This window comes from Anabrus simplex, chromosome 1 (genome assembly GCF_040414725.1).
Source record: "Anabrus simplex isolate iqAnaSimp1 chromosome 1, ASM4041472v1, whole genome shotgun sequence".
Taxonomy (NCBI): domain Eukaryota; kingdom Metazoa; phylum Arthropoda; class Insecta; order Orthoptera; family Tettigoniidae; genus Anabrus; species Anabrus simplex.
The window spans coordinates 372,367,416-372,387,224 of record NC_090265.1 but is presented as its reverse complement, the minus strand read 5'-3'; the positions used below and the strand labels follow the sequence as shown (position 1 = coordinate 372,387,224).

General features: G+C 40.7%; 1 protein-coding gene across 1 annotated transcript in view; it reads right to left on the bottom strand.

Annotated features, from left to right (window-relative positions):
* Window positions 1-14,266, bottom strand: part of NT1 (Neurotrophin 1) — an 86,177-nt gene extending 71,911 nt beyond the window's left edge. Inside the window, exons 1-2 of the mRNA XM_068226826.1 lie at window positions 14,249-14,266; window positions 287-772 (exon numbers count right to left, since the gene is read on the bottom strand). Of these exons, the coding sequence (XP_068082927.1) occupies window positions 287-772; window positions 14,249-14,266 (504 nt within the window). The remainder of the gene's footprint in view (window positions 1-286; window positions 773-14,248) is intronic.
* Between the last annotated feature and the right edge of the window lie 5,543 nt (window positions 14,267-19,809).

Sequence of the window (19,809 nt, the reverse complement as noted above, 5' to 3'; positions counted from 1 at the left end):
TTCAATAGATCTTAATGCAACTTTTTAATCTGTAGAATAGACACTTAACTTTTTGATGATATACGTGTTGCAATTGCAATCTACCTACTATTTTCTACATTTTTTTAAAAACTTTCAAAATATGGCGGTCTGCCTGCCCACATGCCACCTTAAGACACGGTCTCCAATGTGTTAAAAGTATAAACATTATAAGCCGATTTCTAGCTCAATGGAGAAATTCTTAGGTTGTTCGCAAAATTCCATTTTCACAAATTTCTCCAGAACACTCTACGTCATGCACTCTTACCTCAGGCCGCTGTCCACCAGGTTGGAACATATTGGCAATATCCATACTCAACGGTAACATTAGCTCCTTCTGCTGTGCGGACCCCAACATATGGACTAGTTGCTGTGGTCCAAAACCACCACTTGCTACTCCAAGTCTGGATGTTAGGATGGTAGCCAACGCCAGCTTCTGGGCAGGTGACATGCTGCGCAAGATAGGTAAAACCTGGCCCAGCTGACGACGCATTTCCGGTCGTTTCATGGCGGACGCTATTGCCTTCAAAAGTTGCTTCTCCCCAGGTTGGTGGTGAGAGGATGTCACACCTGGGTCCGCTGCAGATGTGTCTTCCTCGTCCAAAAACTCGATGTCTGACAGACTACCAGCATTATTCCCAGACTCGTCACCATGTGCTGAAGACTGCTCGTCGTCCAGAGGAAAGTCGTCGAGATCCAAGTCATCCAACTTCGACTCCGAGAGACCTCGAGTCACCAACGTCAGGGTCACGACCTGAACATATACAAAATATAAAAATAATAATTGGATCAATAAAAGATAAAAAATAACCATGTTTTAATAATTCTTTTTCACTAGAAAGGTTAAAAGTGCCAAGGAACATCACAGGGGCAAATCCCAGAGAAGACTAGAGAGGCCTTGAGACCACCAAAAAGACTGCTGTAGTGCTAAGTCCCAAAGCTCTCGCGTATGAAATATGCAATGTGCCATTCACTTATTTCCGTTGATGTTTTTCTTATGCGAGTGCGAATAAGTTATTTGAAAGTATAGATCAACCGTTTCTTGTTAGTGGACAGAGATTCCTTCCTTGTGATTCTGATTTTTCTCGTATAAGAAAAAAGGAGAAGTTCAAAAAGGCATGTTCCCAGGATTCAAACCCACTATCTCCCGAAAGCAAGCTTAGAGTTGCGCGACCTTAACCACACGGCCAACTCGCTCGATCTCCATAAAATAATGGAAGAAGCTAAGGTAGTAAAACCGTTCGAAGTGAAGTACATTCCTTTGATATTCAAACTGTAACTGATGAGATTATCAATACAAGAACTCTGAATATTTCCAAAGCTGTTAATGTCACCTATAATCATCAGAATTCGGAAGTGTGCCCACTCTTCAAGTTAGCTAAAGAAAGGGTGATCACCAATGTCTGGGGGACCGGAGATGGCACTTGAAAAGGAAGAATACATGGAACATTACAGAGCACTGATTCTAAACTCAGAATATGATCTTTAGGTCACTTATCAAGCATTGGACGACAATCATAAACATCAGCACTATCACGGAAACACTCAGTCATCAAACCCCATCAGTCATACCCTCAACGTACTGGAATAGAATCAGACAATCCGTGACATACTGAATGGCATTCACGATGCAAATAATCATGCTACTGGACTTCAAAAGCACCTTCTCTCTTACTTGCCAGATACGATAAAATATTTGTAAGTATAAAATCGATGTTAGGGAAAATATATCTTGCTTCTTACGTCAGAAGGTGCGTGAGTAATATGTAGGTATAAAATTATCTAATAATGTGTTGTGCAGTCAGAAATATTAACTGGTTATATGCATAACATACGGTAAATAATATTAATCCCATCTTGTGAGAGGTATCTCAGTCTAGGATAACAAGGAGCCATGAATGATAATTTACGCTCATAGTGTAATACGGATATGATTCACAATCAGCACCATCACATGTGCATTTAATGTTGTGTTACGTGTTGCTAAGACTGTAAAGTTGTACCTTGCCTTTGAACTTTACACTGCACGAGGAAATTCAATTATACCATTCCCTCAGTTTATTATTACATCATCGTATCCACTATCCTACTGATAGTGGCTGGAGAAAATATTTATTCAGTATCAAGATGTATTCTATTATCCTTGAGTCATGGCTATTGATTTTAGTATAACCTCCTTAGCTGGTGCAGACAAAACGATACTGGTTCATGCGGAAGCACTTGCGTTCGATTTCCCGTCAGAAACTCAGGAGTTCTTCTATAGAAGCAAATAATCCAGTTGTGCATTCATTCTGTAACACCAATGAGTAACGGGATAATCACCAGGGTCTTAACGCTATCGAACATAGAGCTGGCCACTCAGCGTCACTTATTGAGGTTAAGGGCAAGCTTCTTCAGCCGTCACAGAGTGTATTGACAGCTCTATTTTGTTCTCGTTTCCTTCCCTTTCCTTTCCTTTCCTTTCCTTTCCTTTCCTTTCCTTTCCTTTCCTTTCCTTTCCTTTCCTTTCCTTTCCTTTCCTATCATCTTCCAGTTTAATTTACTTCTTACGTTACTGATTGTCGTCGTCATCGAGCGATAACTCGTAAATGAGTATGATAGTCTTCCTATACAGCATAAGGTAATTCTAAGGGTGTCTCTACAGATGGCTGAAAAGACCAATCCTTAAATCACATATTCTCCCATACAGTGCGTAGATTTCCCTCCTAGAAGAAGTCCCTTTGTTTGAAAACCTTACCGGAGCTTCAATTTTAGCTCACCTTCCTTCTTAGGCTGATGACGGAGGTTTTGAAATTGTTCAGCCACACTATATATGGCTTTTCTTCAAGCAGTGTTATCGTGATCAAGACCTTCCATGTTGTTCAGGGTAGTGTAACAGATATTGACGTTTTGTTTGATTACGTCTTTAAAACGTAATGTGGCCAGTAATGTTCCTTTTACCATCACTTCTGAGTACAGCATTTGTTTCGGAAGACGTTGGTTAGACATTCGAATCACAAGCGTAGTCCACCGCATATGATTCCGCACGATCATAGACACTACACTAGTACAGGACTTCTTCTAGAACGCTGACGTTAGTTCACTTCTTGCCAGGTGATATTGAGAATCTTCCGTAGACATCTTTGATTGTATTTTTCAAGGTATTTGATATGTCGCCTACGAGTGGTAGGAGTGATGGAACTACTACAACATTAATAAAATATTTGTGCTTTTCATGAGGCTCCATCACATCTCAGGTGGCGTTGTACTTCAGTATCGACAGTATATCAACTGCTGATGAGAGATGGCTACCAAGATAGGGGAATATATTAGCATTACGGAGGGTTTCCTCGTTAACACAGTTGTCTGCTAATTTTAATAATAATTTGATTTGCTTTACGTCCCACTAACTACTTCTTACGCTTTTCGGAGACGCCAAGGAGCCGGAATTTCACCCCGCAGGAGTTCTTTTACGTGCCAGTAAATCTACCGACACGAGGCTGACGTATTTGAGTACCTTCAAATACCACCGGCCTGAGCCAGGATCGAACGTGCCAAATTCGGGTCAGAAGGTCAGCGCTTCAACCGTCTGAGCCACTCAGCCCGGCGTCTGCTGCTTTTTGATGGCTTCGTGGTGCAGGATGGCACCAAGCCTTGGTCTCACGCGTTAAGATTTTCAGACCCAGGTTTTTATAACCAACGTAAAAACCCTCATTCAGTAATGGATGTAATGGTTGCTTTTTATTGGCTTTCACGCTTTTCAAGTTAAAGACTCTACCGTCTGTGTGATAAGTAATAGAAAAGCCAGATGGAAGATTTTTATGAACCGGAGATATGATGGCAGAAGTACACATGAAGAAGAGTGTTGATGCTATAATATAGCACCATTTTACCCCAGTTTCTATTTAGAAATGTTCTTCGTTTGTTTCGTTTGTAATCACTGTAGCTGTCATGTTTTCAGGTAGTGATCTTGAAACTGAGATGAATTTTAGTAGAAAGCCGTATTTTCCCTTTTGCAGGAAAGTCTATCGAGTCAAATGCTTTTGTAATATCCAGGAAAGCCTTAAAATTTTGGATTGATTTGTTCTCTATATTTTTCAGTTGGTGTGCAGTGAAAACAAATCTCTTGTCCCTCGTGTTTGTCTGTAACCGCACTGGATTCCAGATATAATTTCTTAAGCAGCATCCGATTTGCTAAAATAGTGCAATATCCCCCCCCCCCGCAGTAGAGAGCAAAGATAGACATCTATACCTGTCAAAATCTGCCCTGCCAACTTTCTTAAATACGGCGATGATCAGAACATTCAGGAAAACAGGTAGGCTTCTTCATTACGCCATATTTTAACAAACAGGCTACATAGTTGCTCCATAAGTTTATAACCACTTTCCTTCCAGACTCTAAAGGGATGCCGTCAGTTTCAGCCGCTTTATTACCCTTTTTTGTTTGTTGAATTGATGTCTGTTATTTAATCAGTGTGGAAGGCAGTTCAAGTTCCACCATACAGTATTTGAGAAGTAAAGTTTTCTTCCTTGATCCTAACAAAGTTCATTTTATTAAAACTTTGCCCAAAAATAGCTTTCTTAGCTTTGAATAACTCGCGTGTCTCTTGAAAGAATCTTCAAAATGTGGACTTCCACCATTCAGTTTTCGGGATGCAGGCTATCCGTTGCACTTCAGTTTTAATTTCTTGAAATTCTGTTTTCTTTGACACAGTGTGAAAGTCATTATGCCGAACTTCAGCAGCTATCCTTTTAGAATAAACAAGACTGTATTTCCTGGTCATTTTTGTCGAACCAATCCCGATGCTTTTCTTCCTTACAACTCAGAGCTCTATATAATAAGTTATTTGCTTTACGTCCCACTAACTACTTTTACGGTTTTCGGAGACGCCGAGGTGGTAGAATTCTATCCCGCAGAAGTCCTTTAACGTGCCAGTAAATCTACCGATACGAGGCTGACGTATTTGAGCACCTCCAAATACCACCGGACTGAGCCAGGGTCGAACCCGCCAAGTTGGAGTCAGAAGGCCAGCGCCTCAACCGTCTGAGCCACTCAGCTCGGCATAAGAGTTTTATCACATGGAGAGTGTATAGTTTCTTTCAGCCTCTCCCAGTGGTGTGTTTAGTTCTCTGAATATTCTTGACTTAACTGAATTCTCAGTAGTTGTAAGAAATCCTTCTTCTTTTCTGGGCCATTCAGACTTCAAAAACGAATTCCTCACAAACTTCGAGATGAAGTCGAACGTAAACAACAAGAATATTGAGTCACAGGTTTGAAACAGTCCGCCTCTGTGGTGTAGTGGTTAGTGTGATTAGCTGCCACCCCCGGAGGCCCGGGTTCGATTACCGGCTCTGCCATGAAATTTGAAAAGTGGTACGAGGGCTGGAACGGGGTCCACTCAGCCTCGGGAGGTCAAATGAGTAGAGGTTCGATTCCCACCCCAGCCATCCTCGAAGTGATTTTCCGTGGTTTCCCACTTCTCCTCCAGGCAAATGCCGGGATGGTACCTAACTTAAAGCCACGGCAGCTTCCTTCCCTCTTCCTTGCATATCCTTTCCAATAGCAGGTGAGGCCGCCTGGGCGAGATACTGGTCATTTTCCCCAGTTGTATCCCCGACCCAATGTCTCAGGCTCCAGGACACTGCCCTTGAGGCGGTAGAGGTGGGATCCCTCGCTGAGTACGAGGGAAAAACCAATCCTGGAGGGTAAACAGATTAAGAAAGAAAGAAAGAAGGTTTGAAACACAAACACAATCAGTTCCTCTTAAGCCATTTTATTCGTTTCCCCTTTTGTAAAAAGTTATAACACTTGCCTAGAAAGCATGGAGCGAAAGATGTTCTTCCATCTAGTATTCATATTAGCCGAATAAGTTTGAGCGAAGCTTTCAAAAGTAGGAGATAACGTTGAAGATAATGTTGAAGACAACGTTGGATGGGGGCAGATATTCATTTATAGGACGAGGAATAAGAGGATGGAATACATTATCAAGGGAAATGTTCGATAAATTTCCAAGTTTTTTGAAGACGTTTAAGAAAATGCTAGGTAAACTATAGGGAATCTGCCACCTGGGCGATAGCCCTAAATGCAGATTATTTATTTATTTATTTATTTATTTATTTATTTATTTATTTATTTATTTATTTATTTATTTATTTATTTATTTATTTATTTATTTATTTATTTATTTATTTATTACTGCACCTAGTGGCTACGAGTGGTAACACTTCAGTCCCTGATAAGGAAAGTAAACATGTATGATGACCAAGTATTTTTTACGCTTTTTACGTCGCACTGACACAGATAGGTCTTATGACAATGGAATAGGAAAGGGTTAGGAGTGATTAAGAATTGATCATGGCTTTAATTAAGGTATAGACCCAAAATTTGCCTGGTGTGAAAGTGGAAAACCACGGAAAATTTTCTTCAGTGCTGTCCACAGTGGGGTCCGAACCTACTATCTCCCGAATGCATTGTCCAAGTTTATCATATTACAGGCGATAATAATCCTCTGTTTCTTTATAGGCTAATGTGTTTTCTTGGAAATAAATTTATTATTTAGTCTGGCGTTGGAACTGAAACGAAACAAAGAGTGACCTAGTTCTCAAATATATTTAAAACACAGGTTAGCATTGAGTAACACAGAATGACCACATCAAGGTCTTTATTTACTAAGTTAAGGTTACTCCATTACTTGGTGGCCTCACCTAAAACAAAATTCAAGGTTCATTGAAATATTCCCTTATATGAAGTGGATTAGCCTCTTTTATGAAGCTTCTTCTTCATGTATTATGATAACCATTCCTTTTAGTCTGTGATAGATCAGAGTACATAAAGTATTTCCCCTAAAATTGAGGTCTATCGTCAGCCCTGAAGATGGTTTTCCGTGGTTTCCCATTTTCACACCAGGCAAATGCTGGGGCTGTACCTTAATTAAGGCCACGGCCGCTTCCTTCCAACTCCTAGGCTTTTCCTATGCCATCGTCGCTATAAGACCTATCTGTGTCGGTGCGATGTAAAGCCCCTAGCAAAAAAAAATTTGAGGTCGAACATCAACTAGAAGGTGTTTACACTTCTAATAATAATAATGCCATTTGCTTCACGTCCCGCTAACTACTTTTACGTTTTTCGGAGACGCCGAGGTGCCAGAAATTTGTCCCGCGCGAGTTCTCTTGCGTGCTATTAAATTTACTGACGAGAGGCTGGAGCATTTGAGCACCTACAAATACCAGTATCGAACCTGCCAAATTGGGCTCAGAAGGCTTTACCGTCCGAGCTACTCAGGCCGGCAATTTACACTTCTAGAAATATAAATGAAGTGAATGCTGATTTAGAAGAACATACGATGAAAGTCCGACAAAACTCTCCTAACAATCTAGAATACAATAGTTGAGAATAACCTTTCTTCTTCTTCTTCTGCTCCCTCCCTTGAGGGATCGCGGGTTCGCACATGTAGACTTGACGAGTTCTACAGTCGGATGCCATCTTGACGCTAGCTCCTGTGGAGGGAAATAACCTTTTCACTACTGAGTATTTCTAAGGGGAATAACAGGATTGTGGATATATTAAGAAGTGTACATTGAGACATACACAAATACCCAGTCCCTGAGTGAGACGAATTAAATATACGCGGCCAAAATCACCGAGCCCGCCGGAAACCGTAAGACATGACGTTGACCATTCAACCAAGAAAGTGGACTGAGAAAAACTTATCATCTCGAGGCTATAACACTACAGTATATTGGAGAGAGTCAGTATTCCCGTAACGACTCACAGTTGGTTGAGAATCGTGCCTTATTTGGCGGAGTTACCCAAGACCATTGAGCTTAACAGAGTCTACCTCACGAGAAAGAATCACTTAACGCTACCTCGAGCATGCTTCTAAATATACCAAATTTGGTAACCCCGAAATTTCTTTAACTGAGATAACGTTCTTTCCAGCGGCTAGAATGTTTATTTATGCCCATACTTTCGATAATCCTACACATTTTCGATATTAAGCTTTACATTTAAGACTATAATCATTATAAATCGTCGGTCTTTAACATTTTTTACCACTGGACATGTGCCCTGAGATGATCGAAGAGTCTGACTCAAGCCACGGTTTTACTGCAGTTCAAATGATACATTTTCACAAGAAATTATGTCTCCTTTCTCCTGCCGCATACAGTATAGGCCTACAATCAGAACACATTCATTCATATTTTAGTACTCTGCTATCTCAAAAATTTCAATTCACCCAATTGGGTCTTAGTGTCCAAGATTCTTTACTACTGTTTCTTTTTTAATATAGCCACATAAATGCTGAGATGTTATCCTGTACCAGTATGCTGGACTCTCAGGTAAACCTAGGTTTGTATAATTATTTACACACTGTTACACATACCAGAACAGTATGGTTGTAACAGAAGTAGCACAGATACTGAATTATATCCAGCAAAAACGTATATAGTTATACAGTCACAGACAAGCTACCCGTAAATATGTATTTATTTATTTATTTATTTATTTATTTATTTATTTATTTATTTATTTATTTATTTATTTATTTATTTATTTATTTATTTATTTATTTATGTAAATTTAAACAATACAAACCAGGTATACGAAGTCAGGAGAGGAAAAGTTGGAAAAAGAGGTTTGTTCAACAAGATTCTACTCATTAACATTACTCTACACAATACCACATAATTAAATAAAATCAGGTTGCGAAGACTTACTCAGAGGAACATAAATAAAATACGCAATTAAAATGACGACTCTGGCGAGTAATAATCATTACGAGAAAGTAGCAAACACTAATTACATAAAATTCCACAGGTTAAATCACTGTAACGTGTAAATAATGTTCATCAGCACTGACTCATACAAAAATGTAAGTGTGCCTTCTATGATATTAAATGACTGCGTAGACCATTTTTAGGTCTTGGACATCCTTTTAACGGTAGATTTTATACCATTTTGAGATTTCATAATAAATATTTTAACATTCTCTCTCTCTCCGAAAGATCTTCACTGGGGTAATCACATAAATGGGATTGTAAATAAAGGATACAGATCTCTGCACATGGTTATGAGGGTGTTTAGGGGTTGTAGTAAGGATGTAAAGGAGAGTGCATATAAATCTCTGGTAAGACCCCAACTAGAGTATGGTTCCAGTGTATGGGACCCTCACCAGGATTACCTGATTCAAGAACTGGAAAAAATCCAAAGAAAATCAGCTCGATTTGTTCTGGGTGATTTCCGACAAAAGAGTAGCGTTACAAAAATGTTGCAATGTTTGGGTTGGGAAGAATTGAGAGAAAGAAGAAGAGCTGCTCGACTAAGTGGTATGTTCCGAGCTGTCAGCGGAGAGATGGCGTGGAATGACATTAGTAGACGAATAGGTTTGAATGGCGTCTATAAAAGTAGGAAAGATCACAATATGAAGATAAAGCTGGAATTCAAGAGGACAAACTGGGGCAAATATTCATTTATAGGAAGGGGAGTTAGGGATTGGAATAACTTACCAAGGGAGATGTTCAATAAATTTCCAATTTCTTTGAAATCATTTCGGAAAAGGCTAGGGAAGCAACAGATAGGGAATCTGCCACCTGGGCGACTGCTCTAAATGCAGATCAGTATTGATTGAAGAAAGGTTCTACACATTTGTCCGTGAGACTGAGTTAGTATTTGTACTGTGTACCTTATGTGTATGAACTCATGTCTGATAGCCAGTTTCAATGTGGTGTCTAGAACAGTGTGTGGATTTCGAAAATATCTGGGGCTAGAATTGAAAATGAGGCTGCCTGAACAAAACCGTTTGCATGGCGTGCAAATGCTGACCTGCAACCATTCTATAAGAAGATACAGACAATTAACAAAACTTCATGAGACATGTATCGAGGACTAGGATTGGTGCATATCGTACGCAGGTTGTTGATAACCTCTGTGCTACAACATCATCCAGGTGTGTGACTCTCTGATCATATCAACGTTTTATATTTCGAGCAGGGTTGAGGATAATCAAACCCAGGACTCTTCACGTTAGTGGACATGATGATTACGAGGAAACAATCCTTAGCATGGCCGCTGAAAGTTCTCGTAGCCGAGGAATTACACTGTCAATTCCAGCACTCTGATTCTCGCAAGACAGCGTGAAAAACCAAGCAGGTAGAACTCACAAGACAATGAACTTTTCGCTGAACGCTTTGTTTTCAAGTCATATGTCTGATGATGAAAAAGAAGATGAATTGGGATATTACAAAGCATTGAATGTAGGAATTGCCCGAGTGCGGAAGACATACCACAGCAACACCCCTGACCCACTTGCATACATTCCTGTGATCTCGAGGTTGGGTCCTCACTACACCGCATCACAACCGGTCCGGCGACCCACTGACCTGGGCAAGGTGACCGAAAGTGAAACATAACCTTCCACGTGATACAACAGGCTCTCAATGAGTGATCCATCGCGCTAGCTTTATGTATGAAGACTATCTTTCATGACGAGAAAAAGTGTGGTGTTGCAATCGTGCAGCCAATAGTCCTTCTGAGAAGATATGATACTGTAGTTTAAAGGAGTGTTGTTTAAGTAACTCTAAGAGAGTTAACTACGTGGTATTCAGCAGACTGTGGGTTCAAACCCCACTGTGGCATTGCTTAAGACGATTTTCAGTGGCTTCTCACTTTCATACAAGCCGAAAGCTGAGGGCTGTACCTTTCTGATGACAATGCCTACAAACTTCCCAGTACCAACTTGTCTATTTCAGCGTCACAGAAAATCTACATGTAAATACGCGACCTTAAAACATAGCAAAGGCAGCTCTAAACAGAGCAATGTGTTTCAATATGCTTGACTGAAGCCGAAGAAAGCTAATACAATTGATAAGGCTTTCAGCTGCGGGATCGAATCCTGACAGAGTCAAAATATGTTTAAGAGTACTTAAATGAGAGAGATTTATGTCAGTAAAGCAACTGCCATGTTACAGAAAATGTTTCAGGGGATATATTTGACACTCCATGGTCCCTTAAAGTCCACTGTAAGTTAATCTCCGGCAATATCTTTCAAATAAAAAGGTAATATATTGCTGAGAGTAAAATAATAATAATAATAATAGACGCCGAGGTGACGGAATTTAGTTCCGCAGGAGTTCTTTCACGTGCCAGTAAATCTACCGACACGACGCTGACGCATTTGAGCACTTTCAAATTCCACGGAACTGAGCCAGGATCGAACGTGCCAAGTTGGGGTCAGAAGGCTAGCGCCTCAACCGTCTGAGCCACTCGTGTGTATGTTCAGTCCTCAGCCCGATGGCTGGTTGGATCCTCAAAATTTCTGCCATCAGATGTCATAGATGACCTAGGTATCACTGAAGAGGCGTGGTAGGGAAATGAGAAGTGAGGTAGTTTCCCGTTGCTTTCCCCACCGAGCCAGAAGTTGCTATTACATATCAGTCTGCCAAGCCCACTGAAATGCATGCAACAACCGACACTAAGAGTAACATTTTCACACCATTCATAAAAGGGACTGGCTGCATAAGGAATGGCATTTCTAGCATCGCTCATACCTCAGTCACTTTCATATTGTCAAAGCCAAGGATAAGACAGAGACAGATCAATGAATGTAACAAAAACGCAGTAGCCTAAACCAGAAGACCTAGTGCACTGTAAACACTAGGCCCTGCCAGGAAAGGCCACTGAGCCACTCAGTCTGGCTGTAAAATTAAATAGTATAGTAGGGCCTACTCAGTAACCCATCAGTATATTATCATCATCATCATCATCATCGTCATCATCATCTGTTTACCCTCCAGGTTCGGCTTTCCCCTCGGACTCAGCGAGGGATTCCACCTCTACCGCCTCAAGGGCAGTGTCCTGGAGCTTCAGACTCTTTGTCGGGGGATACAACTGGGGAGAATGACCAGTACCTCGTCCAGGTGCTATGCTGAACAGGGGCCTTGTGGAGGGATGGGAAGATTGGAAGGGATAGACAAGAAAGTGGGAAGGAAGCGGCCGTGGCCGTAAGTCAGGTACCATCCCGGCATTCGCCTGGAGGAGAAGTGGGAAACCACGGAAAACCACTTCGAGGATGGCTGAGGTGGGAATCGAACCCATCTCTACTCAGTTGACCTCCCGAGGCTGAGTGGACCCCGTTCCAGCCCTCGTACCACTTTTCAAATTTTCGTGGCAGAGCCGGGAATCGAACCCGGACCTCCGGGGGTGGCAGCTAATCACACTAACCACTACACCACAGACGCGGACATATTATTATTATTATTATTATTATTATTATTATTATTATTATTATTATTATTGAATTAGACGTCCCTTGAACTAGCGATGATCTTCAGAGACACCGAAGTGTCGAAATTTGGGACTGAAAGGAGCTCCTTGCACATTTACTGATATTAATCTCTGGCATCTAAGCACCCTTTCATTGTCACACCAGGCAAATGCTCGGGCTGTACCTTAATTAAGGCCACGGCCGCTTCCTTCCAACTCCTAGGCCTTTCCTATCCCATCGTCGCCATAAGACCTATCTGTGTCGGTGCGACGTAAAGCCCCTAACAAAAAAATAAGCACTCTTTGTTTATTTATAAACTAGCTCATGTACCCGTGCTGCACTTCGAAATTCTACATTTTATACATAATTACGTGAATACGTAAGATTTCATTAAAGTGCATAGCTCTTAGCATTATTCCAGAAACACGACGGGGAAGTCACAATACGTCTCATGTGAAGACCGTGTTAGGGAATTTTCATTGTAATGGCAGGCCCTCTTACCTATTGCCAGTCACAATCGAGTTGAGTAGTTTTCATTATAATGGCAGACACTCACTCTCCATCTGCCTTTTTATCGTGGACTTAAGTTACTTGACAACGGGTACATGTAGAGAAAAATGTTAAGACGCTTTTAGTATTTTGGGAGAACGCGTATATGTACGATTATGTTTGATGTCTCAGTTAACAGATAAGAGAGGAGGCTACCTGTAGAAAAAAAATATGAAAAGAAAATCTGAAACTTAGTTTTCATAAAATATCATTTCAAAATAAGGTAAAATTTGTGTTAAAAATGTGAGGTCACACGCATGCTCTGATATAAGGTGGTGCTGTCTTGATTCGCGCGCTCAGTTGTAAATTATCCGTCGTTGTGAATATATCGTGGTCGGTTGTATAGAACATCAGATTTAATAATGGACAAGAAACATTTGCTTAAGATTCAGCAAAAACGTGCAAAAGTAAGAGTTGAAATGAGAAAAGTGATTGATGAAGGAATAAAAGATATGAAACGGAAAGACCGTAATAGGCGTTACTATGAAGAATTGAAACAGCGGGAACTATTTAATAAGTAAGAGTACGAAACCCTCAAAACCCTGCGGCCGTTACAACAGTGACACCGGGCGAGTTGACCACGCGGTTAAGGGCGCGCGGTTGTGAGATTGCATAGTAGGATAGTAGGTTCGAACCCCACTGTCGGCAGCCTTGAAGATGGTTTTCCGTGGTTTCCCATTTTCACACCAGGCAAATACTGGGGCTGTACCTTAATTAAGGCCACGGCCGCTTCCTTCCCACTCCTAGACCATTCCTATGCTTTCGTCGCCATAAGACCTCTATGTGTCGGTGCGACGAAAAGCCAATAATTGTAAAAAGAAAAAAAAAAAGAAACAGTACGGACAGCCTGCCACCAATTTTTATATCCTCAGATCGGCGATCTCTGTGGTTTGCCCCAAGTCTTAAAGGATCTGCACATCGACAAAAAACAATATGACATCAATATTAACACAAAAACATTGTTTTAATACGTATATAAATAAATACAAATTCAAAGAAAACGTTATTAGTAATTAATATTATATTTTATTATTGGAATAAATATGGGATAAAGATATCCTGTAGAACGGTTACGTATAGAGCACTTTGTTTCCAAGACGTATCGCTAAGAATATCGTTAAAAATTAGGAGGAGTGTGGCTGAGCGAGAGGTAAAATGATCTATGTTATATTACACTAGCAGGTGCCCGCGGATTCGCCCGCGTTTATTCATTCAACCGCGTTAGATGTTACTAAACCGAGTAATTAAATGCAAAAGAAAAACTGTATTTACTAACATCGTTTTCACTCTGAACATTGGTCGTTTCCTATTATTTTAATATTTCACCCCTTTCCATCCCCGCCCGTATAGGTGTCTTACCATAGAGTTTTCTTTCCCAAACAGTAATTCTTATGAGTGTAGTGTTTGGTTGAGAGCTATGCTGGAACATGCACACGTACATCCATGGTCTCGGTCATTTTCGACATTCCTTTCACCCCTTCTAATCACCATCCCGATTAGGAATGAACTTTGGCTCAAACGACATCCAGAGTGTCACGGTTCATCTCAGCTACCGCTCACCACTAATATCGGTCATTTTTTCGGATTTTTACATTTCACAGAGATGCTAGGGGTTTCTTGCCCCTACATCAATTATTCCAGATGGTAAGTTATGTGAATCTAGTTTGGTTGAGAGCTATGGTGAAACATACACATTCAACCGTAATCTCTGTCTTTTTCGATATGTTCTTTCTTCACTCCTTCTCGCCCCCTATGCCATGAAGACTGAACTTGGACTTTTCATTTTCATATACCGTTTATAGAAGCAGAAGAAGAAGATAAGTTTGAAGAAACACGTCATAATCTTCACATACTGTTGGTCAGGCAACCCACTGATCAGACCTGTCATGCGGCTTACTCGCCTTTCCCTTTTTTTTTTTTTTTTTTTCACCCTTCTCACACCCTATGCCGAACTACCCATCAGATTTCGTCCAAACAACTTCCTAAACTCTTTCAAGAGTAATAAGAACTAACTGTGAAATTTTCAGACAGATCACTCCAGTATTTTTTGAGTCCATTCGAGACATACACACATTCATTTTGATATAGGCTATATACTAGCAAATGTACCCGTGCTTCGCTACGGTATTCTGCACTGTATACGGATTTCTCCGTAAATTACTGTAGAGGCAGTGAGTAAGATTATATTAAATTGCATGCCTCTTAGCGCTATCCTAGAAACAAAACAGGGAGTACGGAATACGTTGTTTCCGATGTAAGGTAGGCATTGGGGAAGATTTGGGGATAATGGCAGGCCACAATTCCTGCTGCCAATCACAATCGAGTTCAGGAGTTTCTGTTATAACGGCAGGCTCACCTGGCAACTGCCATTCACAAGAGATATGGAGAGTTTTCATTATAAAGACAGACCCTTTTTCGTAATGCAAGTCGCAGTCGAGTTCGAAAGATTTGATTATAACCGAGAAATGCAGCGCTATCTAACGTATCAACAATCGAGATACGACAATAAGTCATACGACCAAAGTTGCTGATCTCTCCAAATAGAACGGCGATTATGCTATCTGTTTTGTGATACGACTTACCGTTTAGTCACCAATTATTCCGAAACGAAGGTCTGCACCGTCGATAGAATTGCATCCATACATCTATATATTGTCCGGACCCAAAGGTTATACACTTTCAAAGCTTGTAATATTTCCTCAAAGAAAGGAATGTCCAGGTTTCGAGATAAGCACTCACATACATAACGCAGTAATTACAGAAGAAAGTAATACAGTTGAGAAAGTTGAAATTAACTGAGGACAGCCGGATAGGACAAATATGTAAATACCAAGTAGATGTATTGGAAAATCAAATGTGCCTCAATAAACTATGGTATGAGTTACGGATATAAGAAAGCGGTAACAGAGGAGAAATTTAGGAGCAAGGATTCTTCAGTAACCAGATAAGAAGATGACTAATGGTGTTATTATTTAAGCTATTCGAGGACGGTTATAACATCCAACGATATTCCGCCAATATCCCGCAGAATGGCCGATTGACGTCTCTCTTGCTTTCCACCCAAGGAACAACCACGAATTTACAGTAATGATGACGACAATGGCAATTTGTTACTTCCCTGCTGGCAAGCAGTCAGAGACGTTACTATGGTAACCTGTCGGTTCTCGGTCTGTCGGTCACTCAATGCAGAGCTTGACACCCGCAGAAAATAGCAATTTTCTCCGTCATATGAAGAGTAAGCTAAATTATGAAAATAACAAAAGTTATTTATAATGAAGAGACGTTTCACATACAGTCCACGGAGTTAACAGAAAATCAATAGCATAAGATAAAATAGAGGAAAACCGTTATGGTCTCCCTATAAATTCCCCGTCTTTGCAAAAAATATTAATTGATATGCATATTGAAACCTTCCCCGGGATGAGTATACACTAAATATGACGTTTGATTGAGATCTATCCAACCGTTTTGCAGTGACGGTGGAACAAACAGACAAAAAAACCACCGATTTGGTCTTGAATTGACCTAAAACGGATAAATATCTGAAAAGTTGGCAAAACAAACGAAATTATAGACAGCGGACCCACTACAACTTTTTTATATAGATAAGCATGGAAACGTCTAGCAGTGCAGACCTTTATTTCGTGAGTTACTGCTTTGAAACTGTACGATATTATCTGCAAACTGACTTCACCATCAGACGCATCTTTCAGTGTTCTACGTGGTTAGCCCTATGACATCTTCTCGCATCTCCCATATTTATGGGATAGATTGAGTTATAGTAGTTGAATGGGGTGAAATTGGTACTGTTTTTACATACTACACGGTACTTTATTTTTTTATACTCATGTGACAGCTAGAATCATAACATTTCGCTATCATATGGCCACTGGTCAAGTCACTGTACGTGCCGAATGTCATGATTCTATCTATCCTATAAGTGTGCCAAACGATAACATACACGTGTAAAAAGAACAAAATTAACTTGAAATAGAGGGATAGAGATACGACAAAACGTCACAGACCCAAAGTTGTGGATCTCTCAAAATTTAAACGCGATTGTGCTTTCTGTTTTTCGATACGACTTACAGTTTAGCCACCAATTATCCCGAAATGAAGGTCTGCACTGTCGTTAAAATTGCATCCATATTTCTATATTTTCCGGGGCCAGAAGATATGCGTTTCCATAGCTTTGAATATTTCGTCAAAGGAAAGAGTGTCCAGGTTTCTGGATTAGCATTCGCATATACCAGGTGGCTCACGGACGCCGTACTTTCTACTTATAAATGTCCCGCATGCATAAGTGATGTGTGGGGTGTCTACCAACTGATTTTAACAGGGGAACTACTGCCAGCGGGCAGGTTACGTCAGAATATGAAGAGATAAGAAACAGAGTCACACTCGCAGCATGTTACTCAGCGCTGCTGGTCGAATGCATCCCTTGCATTCGTAAACATCGTTTTCGACCGCAGAGTCCTAGGCTGGTGTATGGTACAGCCTCACTATATTTGCTGTCTGCATATCGGCAATGGCTAGTGTGATCAGCAGCGGTGAATAAATTGACATTATTTTAAGCCGGACAACCTGGTCGGAATGCAACAGAAGCTCCAAACAGACGAACGCCTTCTACACACATATTTCGCCGAACAGTATTCGTTTTTGTTTCATGCAATCATCTCTTTTATCGAGTTGAATGTCTACGCGTGTCTAAATTAATAAGTTATTAGATTTCATTTACTGCATCTTTGGCGTGTCTACAAATAGTAGCGGCGGTTAGGGGGTGGGGTGAGGAGGGACAGTCGCTCCCACCCGCACTTTGTAGAGTAAATATGACATTTATTCCATTTTAGCCAGCTGGAACTAGGAATTATTTTAAAAAAGCTATTTGTACAAGCCTTGTTGTCTTATATGCTAAATCTTTCCTTTATTGTATAGCGCTACGGCAAGTAGTGGAGACGTTGCATGTGCTGTGATGAAAGGTAGTAGGGGTACAAATTTTTGCCGAGGTCGTGGCCACAGAGTTATAATTTCCCCGCTTGCCGCGCGCATTCGTCAGTCTGGCAGTCTCTTTATTGTCTGTTAGTTTCTTAGTGTGTATTCAAATACTAAATGATTATTAATTGCATAATCATGCCGTATATCTATGTAATTGTACAGGGCGATCTGGCCATGGGGTTACGGGCGCGCAGTTGTGAGCTTGCACTCGGGAGATAGTGGTTTCGAATCCCATTGTCGACACCACTGAAGATGGTTTTCCGTGGTATCCCATTTTCATACAAGGCAAACGCTGAGGCTGTACCTTAATTAAGGCCACGGTTGCTTCCTTTCCATAAGTTCTATCTGTGTCGGTGTGACATAAAGTCAATTGTAAAAACAGATATATTTAATTGTAATTGTAATTTCAACGCGAGAGAATACCAACTTTACATTCACCAGACTAAATTATTTCGTTTGTATTATGCTTTTTTATAAGTAAATGTAATCAGCCCCGTGGATTAGGCCTATTCGTAATAACAGGTTTTTTTTTTTAGATTTTGATTCAATGCTGTATAATAACATTTTCACCAGGTCTCACAAACATAGTACGGGGCATTTATTTAATAAATAACATAACACAAAGAAATAACTTAGGAACGTTGGTATTAGCTCCTGTTGAAATACGATTACACCTGAATATATATATTTACAATTGGCGTTACGTCGCATCGACATAGATAGGATTTATGGCGACGATGAGACAGAAAAGGGCTACGTGTGTAAAGGAAGCGACCGTGGCCTTAAATAAGGTACAGCCCCAGCACTTGCCTGGTGTGATAATGGGAAACCACGGACAACCATCTTTAGGGCTGCTGACAGTGGGATTCGAAACTACAATCTCCCGAGTGCAAACTCAGAGCTGCACGCCCGTAACCCCACCACCACCTCGCCCGGTATAATTACATAGAAGTACGGCATGATTATGCAATTAAAAATAATTTAGTATTTGAATACTCACTAAGAAACTAACAGACACTAAAAAGACTGCCAGACTGATGAATGCGCGCGACAAGTGGGTGAATTATAACTCAGTGGCCACGACCTCGGCAAATAATATATACCCCTACTACCCTTCCTCACAGCACAAGCAAAGTCTCCATTACTTGCCGTAGTGCTATACAAATTGGTTAGCGGCGCCGAACAGCATTTTGTGCGTATTTCCGTCAATAGTTATGTTAATAATTAAAGAAAATAAACGAAGGAATTAGCAGATAAGATAACAAGGTTTGTAGAAACAGCGTTTTAAAACAATTCCTAGTCCCAGCTGGCTAAAGTGGAATGAAAATGTAATGTGTACTCCACAAAGTGGAGGGGGGCGACTGTCCCTCCTCGGCGCACCCCCTAATCGCCGCTACTGTTTGTAGACACGCCAAAGGTGTAGCAAAGGAAATCTAATAAATTTATTTATACACGTGTAGACATGGAAGAGCTGCATGTATGAAACAAAAACTAATACTGTTCGGTGAAGTACGTATGTAGAAGGCATACATCTGTTTGGAGCTTCTGTTGCATTCCGACCAGATTGTCCAGATTAAAATAATGTCTGTGTATTCACCGCTGCTGATCACACTAGCTACTGCCGATATGCAGACAGCAAATATAGTGCGGCTGTAGCATACACCAGCCTAGAACTATGAGGTCGAAAACGATGTTTACTAATGCAAGGGGTGCATTCGATCGGCAGCGCTGAGTAACATGCTGCGAGTGTGACTCTGTTTCTTATCTCTTCATATTCTGACGTAACCTGCCCGCTGGCAGTAGTTCCCCTGTTAAAATCAGTTGGTAGACACCCCACACATCACTTATGCATGCGGGACATTTATAAGTAGAAAGTACGGCGTCCGTGAGCCACCTGGTATATGGAGCAATTAAGAAAGAAAATAATACAGTTAAGAAATTTCAAATTAATAGAAACCAGAATTATAACTCAGGACAGCCGGATGGGACAAATATGTAAAGACCT